Source organism: Zingiber officinale, chromosome 4B (genome assembly GCF_018446385.1).
Source record: "Zingiber officinale cultivar Zhangliang chromosome 4B, Zo_v1.1, whole genome shotgun sequence".
NCBI lineage: Eukaryota > Viridiplantae > Streptophyta > Magnoliopsida > Zingiberales > Zingiberaceae > Zingiber > Zingiber officinale.
The window spans coordinates 123545688-123555506 of record NC_055993.1 but is presented as its reverse complement, the minus strand read 5'-3'; the positions used below and the strand labels follow the sequence as shown (position 1 = coordinate 123555506).

The 9819-nt window shown below is 35.6% G+C and overlaps 1 protein-coding gene across 4 annotated transcripts; it reads left to right on the top strand.

Moving 5' to 3' along the window:
• Positions 1-3861: 3861 nt before the first annotated feature.
• Positions 3862-9111, top strand: LOC121976394 (polyadenylate-binding protein RBP45-like). 4 transcript variants are annotated; one of them, XM_042528538.1, is made up of 7 exons: positions 3863-4416; positions 5188-5665; positions 7553-7608; positions 7678-7808; positions 7887-7983; positions 8062-8238; positions 8858-9111. In XM_042528538.1, the coding sequence occupies exons 1-6, from the start codon at positions 4015-4017 to the stop codon at positions 8212-8214; spliced, it is 1317 nt and encodes a 438-aa protein (XP_042384472.1). In that variant the 5' UTR covers positions 3863-4014; the 3' UTR covers positions 8215-8238; positions 8858-9111. The 4 variants fall into 4 exon arrangements, with proteins under 4 accessions (XP_042384468.1, XP_042384472.1, XP_042384470.1 ...); XM_042528536.1 differs by having other exon boundaries at positions 8059-8238; XM_042528535.1 differs by having other exon boundaries at positions 8056-8238.
• The last annotated feature ends 708 nt before the right edge of the window (positions 9112-9819 follow it).

Genomic DNA, 9819 nt, shown 5'->3' with positions numbered 1-9819 from the left:
AAGAGACGTATACTTCTTGAGTCAAATGCCTCTCGAAGAGTAATACATCCTGGTTAGCACTTCAATCAGATGACTATAGCTTTAGCTCAACAAGATTGGAAGATCAAGGGATGTATACTTCTTGAGTCAAGTGTCTCTCGAAGAATTACAATCCTAATTAGCACTCCAATCAAATGATTATAATTTTGGCTCGATGAGATTGGAAAATCAAGGGATGTACACTTTTTGAGTCAAGTGTCTCTTGAATAGTAAATGTAATCACGGTTAACAGTAAGACTCCAATTAGATAATTGTAGCTCTAGCTCGGTGAAATTGGAAGATCAAGTGATCATATTTTGTCGTTTGAAAACTTTTTGAGAACAAGTGTAATCATGGTCATCATCTTATTATCTTAATTAAACAAGCACAGTTTTAACTCGACAAAGTCGGAGTTATAAAGACTTGCTTTTAAGCAAAATTGAGGCCCTTGTAGTATTTTATAAAACACTAGAAATATGGTTGAAAAAATCAACTAAGCAAGATCATCTATGGTAATTGAGGGAGTGAATGCTAAATATCGCTCAAGGAATGTTTCTCAAGGAAGAACAACATTTAATAATTGACTATATCACATTCACCTCAATTCAATAATGGTGGCTAAAACATTGAGAAGATGATAAAAGCTATATTGACAAGTTTTGAATTTATCCAAAAATTATGGGGGAAAGTTGTCCTCTTGGCAAACTACAAGCCTCCATGAGATAGAAATAGAAATCTCTATAAAATGTGTGTGTGTGGGGGGGGGGGTATAAAGCAGTAGATCTCTAGTGGTACAATTTTCATTGAATATGGAGAAGTGTACGAATTCGCTAGTTAAGAAAGACCTACTAAGAGATTAATTATATTGCATGTCTAGGAAAATAAGTCTAAAACTTAACTTTTAAATTGAGTAGTGGTAATTCAACCATGTTGACTGAAGATCTCAAGATCATGGTTGAAAAGTAAAATGGATATTGCATGTCTAAGCTACAAGATTAGAGACACCTAAGAATTACTCTAACTCATCTCTGGAGATAAAAATGTGCAACCTGGAGAATGAGTAAAGGATGAACAAAAGTTCTTAATGATTTCTATATTATACTGCAAATAGTATAATAGAGTATTATAGGATACTCTTAGTAGGAGATCACCTATATATGTGTGAACACGACCCACTTTAATGGAACACTTATGAATCCCAAGCTTTGCCCATAGCCAAAATGGATATGATGGAGAACCGATTAAAGCCTAGGAGGCTATTGTGTGGATCTGATTATCTTGGTTTACACCAATTGCTGAACAATTCAAGACATAATTCATTGGGAAACCAAGTAAATCAGATCGTATTCCACTACGGAAGGTTCAAAGTCATAAGCTGTCTCTCCTGATGCGATATTCTTCTGATGAAACTCTTGTTTGAGACTTGAAACACACCCATAATATTCATTCATTCATGTAGGGGATTGTTAGAAAATTAATTTTGATGACCAATAAAATAAATAGAGATAAGATAACTATTTCGCTAGTAGATCGTCATAAACTAATTTCAAGAGTGAATGAGAAATTAATTTCTAATGAATGGTTGGTCTGGTATGATCGAACAGAAGCTTTGACTTGCACATGAGTTAGGTTCATAGATGCGATTACATAAATGCTAACTCGAATATACTTGAATGTTAATCCATATGGAATCATTGATAGGTGTGAAATTAGAATTAATTTCATTGATTGATTAAAAGATTAATCATGATTATGATATTAATTGATATTTATAATAGATTAAGTAAATAATTATTTAGATTAATTAATGATAATCAATTACGATTTAAGTGAAAAAATACACTTTATATTTTTTTTCATCTCTTTGAAGAGACTTTTTACTTTGGAGTAACTCTTTGTGCCTATAAAAAAAATATCATTTCTTCCTCTTAAATCATTCATTCTTCATTCAATTTTCAAGTTATGAATTCTTCTATTAAGAATTTCAAGGTTTTGAAAGTTCAACAGAACTTTAAATTTAAAGTGCTCCTAGCTATTTTGAGACATAAGTAGTTATATCTTAAGGAAAGAAGGTCTAATTTTCATCTCGATCTTAATATTCTTATCTGTAGGGATAAGGTTATCCAAAGGGGGTGTGTCAATATCTGAAAGGATAACTCGACGACCGATAAAAGTAAGTCGGCAATGATGATACCAAAAGGATATGTCTATTATCCAAAGGGATACTTCGATAACCGAAATGATATGTCGAGAGTTAAAATGGGACATGATTCACGTTGCTATACTAAACTTCATCGATTCAAGTTATCGATTTATCATCGAGATAACTAAATAGGCCCAATTATTAGATCAACATCAAACATCCATATACATATAAAAATTCCCAACTAAAATAATTAATAATTAAAGAGCACTATATTATCTGAGTTTATGTGCTTTCGGCATCAACATTAAAAAAAAAAATCATGATTGCCTAGAAGTTAGCTCCACCAAAACAGAATTGTTGGAGTAAGGAAGGGGTTTGAAGAAAAAAATTATCTTTTGATCTATATAGTTTATCTTGTGCATCTCCTCCCTAAGTTATTTTGGTTACATAGGTTGGATTACTTAATCTTCAGGAACTTAAAGCTCCTAGGGTGTAGTAACGATGGTATAATATTTTTGAGGTAATGATCATGGGTTGATTTTTAAGAACTGATGACATGGGGTTTACTCCCAGGGTGTAGTAACGATGGTATAATATTTTTGAGATAATGATCATGGGTTGATTTTTAGGAACTGATGACCTAAGGTTTACTCCATCATACATCTGACATCTATATACTTATATGTATCTCTCTTCATATCCGTGAGACCGATACTAAAGGAATCATGGGATCGCAGCTTACTTCGTCAACATTTGATGAAACTTGACTTTATGGGCTCTTCTGTGTACTGACAAGAGGATTGTTTTCCTTGTGTTGCATCTGGCTTTTGCATCGAGTGCCTTAAGGTTTTCGATGATGCACCTCTCTTTAACAATGAAGACTACGAGCACCGTTGAGACATGTAACTTTGCAATATTATAACATCCCTATATATATCAGGCATATGATAAGAAAAAACTCCATTGTTGGTTTTGATACTTAATAACTTTCATTAATTTCAGTGTGTATATCCATCTCTCATTGACTTCATGTGATGGTAAAATTTATTTATCAAATGAGATTAGAGTTTTAAGGTTTAGGGTAGATTTTTTTTTGCTCTAGGGAATGACATAGATAGGAATATAATGGGATTTAATATTTTGTTGATAGAATGGAGTAGATAGTAAATAACCAAATGGTTTATTTTTTTGGCAAACATTTTTTTTATTAATAGAGCTTTCTACTCCATTGGTACCCTTTAAAAGGGCAAGTTGTCTATATTTTTCAATATTATTATATATTATTATACGTATTAAATTCTAAATCAATCGATCAATTATATGAATATAATAAATTTGAAATACAGTAATTATAAAATTATAATTGTTAAAATATAAATATTATTTAATAAGATAAGCTATGCAATTTTAATATTTATAATTAGGATAATTATTACAATATTGTAGGATTTTATAGCTATTAAACATAAATTTGTTCTATACATAAACGTGGGGAGGGGGGCCTTTTGAAATTGTCCCGATGATACGCGTTCTGTTGGTCTAGAAATCATTTCATATACGATAGAAGATACCCTAAGTTTACCAACTTTTTGTTAAAGTGTGTGGGCCCTAGCTACTCAGATAAGAAAGTGGGTTGCTATGAAAACAGTATTAATTTTTAATTTGTTAATAAATAGGATCACGGGGCGCCTCTTTTTAAGATCTGTCGTCCTCTCGTTAGGGTTTTCTCCGTTCCAGCCCTCGACCCCTTTACTTTCGCCTCCAAATCATCCAAGCGAAGAGGGCCATCGCGAGATCTCTATCGCTGTTCTTCTTCCTGGATCTGCGTGATTTTCGTTCCCTATTCGAAGATGATGCAGCCGGGCGGCGGAATGGTGCAACAACCTCCGATGGCGCCGCCACCGATGGACCACCAGCAACAGCAGCAGCAACCGCAGCAGTGGCCCGTGATGCCACTCATGCCACCTCTGCCTCAGCCGCAGTACTACCAGGCCGGCCCGCCTCCGCCGATGTGGAACCAACAGAGCTCTCAGGTTCCGGCGCCTGTCCCTCAGCCTCCGCCGCAGTACCAGCATCCTGCGCCGCCCGTGATGCCACCCCAGATGCAGTACCAGGTTTCTGCGCCTAACCCTGCACCAGCCATGGCAGCGCAGCAAGGATCGTCTGATGAGATCCGCACGCTTTGGATCGGCGACTTGCAGTACTGGATGGATGAGAGCTATATTTACAGCTGCTTTGTACATACGGGAGAGGTTTGTTTTTCTATCCATCTATATTCTTTTTTAGCCCATTGGTTTTCAGTATCTCTGATTAATATATTTAGTAGCCTCATGAGGTATATTTATGTCACGTTTCTTTTAGTATTTCTTCGGTCGAGATGGATCGATCAGTTTTTCTATACACAAAATCAACCACCACTATTGTTAAGTCTTTCAACATAAGGCTTTAGAGTAACACAAATCGAAGTTGTGTTACTTGTGCGAACTAAGGCCTACGCAATCTATTGATTAGTTGGTCAGGCCTCTTTGGACAATGAAACACTGGGAGTTGAGTAACTTGGATTGTGACTGATATCTTTTAGCTATAGAACAAAGCCTGTCCTGTACGTTATTACTTGTTTCATTATCTGACATGCTTTTCAAGAGCTTAATTTATGCTCAAATGAACATTGTGTAAGCTTGCAAAATTTCATGAGCTCTTTCAGGAGTTTAGCAACAAATGACACGATGATTCACTTATCCTTTTTGTTTTTGTGCATCTCAGGAAGTTATCTGATAGTTGGGTCTCAGCTTCTTCTTGTTGCATATCATGTAGTCATTTTTCAGGTTAATTGTAGTAGTGCAAACATTGAGACGCAGGAAAAAGTTTGGTTGCAACATCTCTTTTCTTGCAAGTCTCTATTTTGTTTTCTGTTCATCTTGTTGACTTGGATAATGATTGCCCTTGTAACATGAAATTTGTTTTTATTTATTCAATTTTTAGATGTGCATTTTTCTTCTCCGACATGTTCAACCTATGTGCAGGTTGTTTCAGTTAAACTTATTCGCAACAAACAAACTGGGCAGTCAGAGGGTTATGGTTTTATTGAGTTTGTATCTCAAATGGCTGCAGAACGAATTCTTCAAACTTATAATGGTCAAACAATGCCTAATTCTGAACAAGCTTTCAGATTGAATTGGGCTTCATGTGGAGCAGGAGAGAGGCGTGGAGATGGTGCTGATTATACAGTTTTTGTTGGTGATTTGGCTGCAGATGTCACTGATTATATGTTGCAAGAGATATTTAAGAGCCGCTACTCCTCAGTTAAGGGTGCCAAAATTGTCACTGATCGACTTACTGGGCGTTCCAAAGGCTATGGCTTTGTTAAATTTGCTGATCTTAATGAACAAACAAAAGCATTGACTGAGATGAATGGAGTTTATTGTTCGACAAGGCCCATGCGAGTTGGTACTGCTGCTAACAAGAGGGCATTGGGTAGTCAACAGCAATATCCCTCAAATGGTATGCAGCAATGCAATGTTCCTGAAATACTAATACTGTCTTGTTATTCTTCATATTGTTTCTACAGGACTCTGCAGGGATCCTATAATCAATTGGATTCCTTGTTCATTGGTTACATATTTAGACAGTTCATTTTGAATTACATCAGTTCCTCAGTTAGAGTTATCTTGGAATGTGTTAACAGAATTTCCTTGGCCATTTTGTTTGCTATCATGAACAGTTCGTTCCAGCACTTTCCTTCATGAAATTTGGGCTCATTTACACATAGTTTTGCATAATGAACACTTATAGAAACTCATGTTGTCTCAAAGCAGGATGACATGCCCCTTCGTTTAGGCATTGGAATTGACTTCAGCTGAGATGCAAATCTCCTATAGTGAGGGGCCCAGTAGGTCAGTGTTTTGATTACATACTGATTCGGTTCTTAGTCCTTTCTGTGGCTTTATGGGCTACAATTTTTCAGTTAAAAACTACGCTGGCTATCTTTAGCTTTCAAATTCCCACTTGCTTTTCCTTTATAATTCCTCCAGTTTCTTACTTTTACATCTATCATTAAATTTATGCCTTCAATTGTCATTTCCCTGTCAGTAAGAGCCTTCATAGAATTTCTGCTATAATCATCTCATAGGCTGAGCATATGATTTCAGTTCTTAGTTCTTTTCACAATTTATGAAGGAATCTATTTACGATCTTCAGATTTTGCATTGGTGTTCACATTATCTTCTATCCTTTTTTTTAAGAATCTTAAGTTCTGATTGGTCAATTGTATTCTTCAATGCACTGAAAATTTATGATTCAGGTCATTGTTTAAGTGCATGAATGTGATCTTGTTAGTCGTATCCAGGTCAGGTAGGCCCAGTTAACCTTATTTTCCTTATAATTCAAGTGAGTTTAAGAATCATTTCCTGTTCAAATGGTTATTTTTTTATTACAAGATTTGCATGGCCAATAGTCAATAACTCAGATAAAGTAGTTCATATCATGGACTTCATTCCACATCGTCAACACATTGTAAGCCTACTAGAAAACTCTACACTTAACAAAGTTTTTGTGCAGCTTCCTTTATGTTGATTTCAGTGGTTGCAACTGAAATATCACTATGATTTGTGAAATTTTTGCTAATGTTATTGAACTTGATTTCAGTCTTATTTTATTTACATTTTTCCATTACCTTGCTACATCAACTCTTCAATTTATATTTCCTGCTGGATGAATTTACAAAGTTTTTGCAATTTAATATCAATATTATTAGTCCCATCTACATTTATTATTAGTTTAATCATCTAATGAACCACCTTGTCAACTATTAAATTGTTAAAGGCTGGAGCCTAACTAATGTTTTTCCTACTTGTTTAATTCTAAACTAAAAACTTGTTAACTGAGTTGGCAAGGACCTTTTGAAAATGTTACATAGATCCACCATCTTGCATCTTTAGGTATTCGATCATGGAATTTGATTATTCATTATGGGATTGATATCCATTTTAGCTTAATTAGGAATAACTTCAATGAATGTCATTACGATAAGATTTCTCTACTTTGAGATTGGTTTAAATGTTTGAACCACTACTAACAAGTTATTGTGCATGTAGTGAGGCTGTGTGTGGTGTGATAATTTGTAAGATACAAGTGTTCACCACCATCATTCCGCTTGTTGAAAGATATCTTTTTGCTCAATTGTGTAGAAGCTGAATTAGCCAGTTGAAATATCCATATCTGGTCAAACTCCCTTTGGCAGTATTGCATCGGCACAACGTTTGAAATGATTTCTGACTTCTAATTTGATTTCAATCATTTTATCATTCGTTTTGTTTTTCCTGTAAACATTATACCAGTAGAAAATTTTCAGATTTAAATCAATTGATGATGTTACATTGGCTTTTGTAGTTTCCTACCAGAGTGGACAGAATGCAGAGTCTGAGAATGATCCAAACAATACTACCGTGGGTATTTTGTTTTGTTTCTGATAGCTCTTTCAGATATATTTCTAAAACATGATGCGTGGATTGCAGATTTTTGTAGGTGGGCTTGATTCTAATGTTACAGATGATATTTTGCGACAAGTTTTTGGCCAATATGGGGAAATAGTTTATGTAAAAATACCCGTAGGGAAGCGATGTGGGTTTGTTCAATTTTCTAACAGGTTAGCACATAATGTACGAGTACCTGAACATTGTTACTCGTACCTGATTATATTTCTTCCTTTTATGTTGTCTCTCAGGTCAAGTGCTGAGTCTGCATTAAGTTCACTAAATGGAACCCAGTTAGGTGGACAAAATATCAGATTGTCATGGGGTCGCAGTCCTACCAATAAACAGGTAGAACATGCTCATCTTATTATATAAAAGTGTGTTGTTTTGAAGAGCTTTACCAATGACTGTCCTCATCAGCAGCAGCAGCAGCAGGAACCCAACCAGTGGAATGGAAGCTACTATGGATATACCCAAAACTACGACAACTATGGTTATGCTGCCACTCCACAAGATCCTAACGCATATTCATATGGAGCATATCAAGGATATGGGAACTATCAGCAGCAGCAGCAATAACTGCTGGCACAGCAACTGCCTCAGGTATGCACTTTACTGATGCAAATTTCACATCATCACCACCATTGGCTTGATTATCCTTGTCATAATAAAAAAAAAAGTTACATAAGTTGGCTAGATAGATCTTTGACATCATCATTGTCAGTCATTTTTGTCATTATCGGCTAGATGGATCTTTAACATCATCGTTATCATAGTCATTCTCAACCTAAGCATTATCGATCATTGAACTATTTTTTTTATTGTGCACAAGTTCAAACCAAAGAACATGTTGCATTTGTGCTGATGAGTTCTGTTCACAGTGGCATTCTTTGAATTCACCTCATCATCATTACAGAATCTAAATAGCAGTGTCAGTGATTTGGTTGGGTGGTTGTTAAAATGGCACAAGCGTAAACTTTGGATGTTGAAATGATTAGTTTGAGTATAGTGATGCAATATTGCAAACAACTCGGAGGCAAGAGATTGAGGAATGAGGACAAATGAAAATATCATTTTAAACAATTCGTAGTCAATATAGCCACTTCAAAGTTTGGACCGTTTTATGTATAAAACCTAGATTGACTTTCTGTTCCCGTTAAGACGTTTGTGAAAGTATTTGTTGATACTGAACTATTCAACTAAGATGTCATTTTTGTTGCAGTGATCTGGGGAGCTCATTGTGGCTCGGCTTGTAATTTCCACAAGGAAAAACTCGTTACTTTCTGGTTCCTGCTCGCCTCCCCCTTTAAATCCTTTTACAATACGTTGATGTGCGAACTTTGTAGTAGCTACCAAGTCAATGGGCGATTGGTGATTACTCTACTTTATTGCCTTGGAATTTTATCTTTCTATTGTGGGATTGTGGTTGTATGCCATGTTTTTAATTACTCAAACTTTCGGTCTTGATGATTGTTAGTTCTGCTTCCTATGTTAGTTGATGGTCTATGTTTCGGTTTCCCTTTTTTATTATAATGATTGTAGAAATGAACTGCTGCTTTTAAAAACTTTTGGTAATTGTATGATTTTCAAAATCACGAATGGAATTATTGTGAATTTATTTACTTTTAGTTTAGTCAATTTGTAATTTTTTTTATACAAATAGCGATTGCTTAGTTTTTCGCACTAAGGATTGATTGTGAAATCTAATGGGCCAGCATTAGCAAAACTAAAGTGGATTGATAGTTTACGTGCCCAATCATACAAATAGAGGTCCAGTTTGCGATCCAATAGAAAGAGTAATCTGCTATTGTCTGGTAGAACGTCCTTTAACGGGCCGTTTTCTTGGACAACAAGATCGATCTCTAGGAGTGTAACGACGCGAAGTTTAACTGATTCCTCTTTATTCGGCCGAAGATTTACAATGTTTGGATTATTTAAGTTGACAAATGGCCCGATCTATGGCCCATTAAAGCCGACCTATGGGTTTGATTATGGCCTAAGCGATAGATCAGCTTAATGGACAACCGAACTGTCCGTTAGTCGGCGTTATTGAGCCCGAGGAAGGGTCAGATTATAGCATAATAGTGTTCGGTAATGAACCAGACGGTAGCCCAATTTTGATAGAAGGTCCATTTTCAGTCTTAATGGACAGCAAATAGCCCATATAAGGTCCATTTTCAGTCT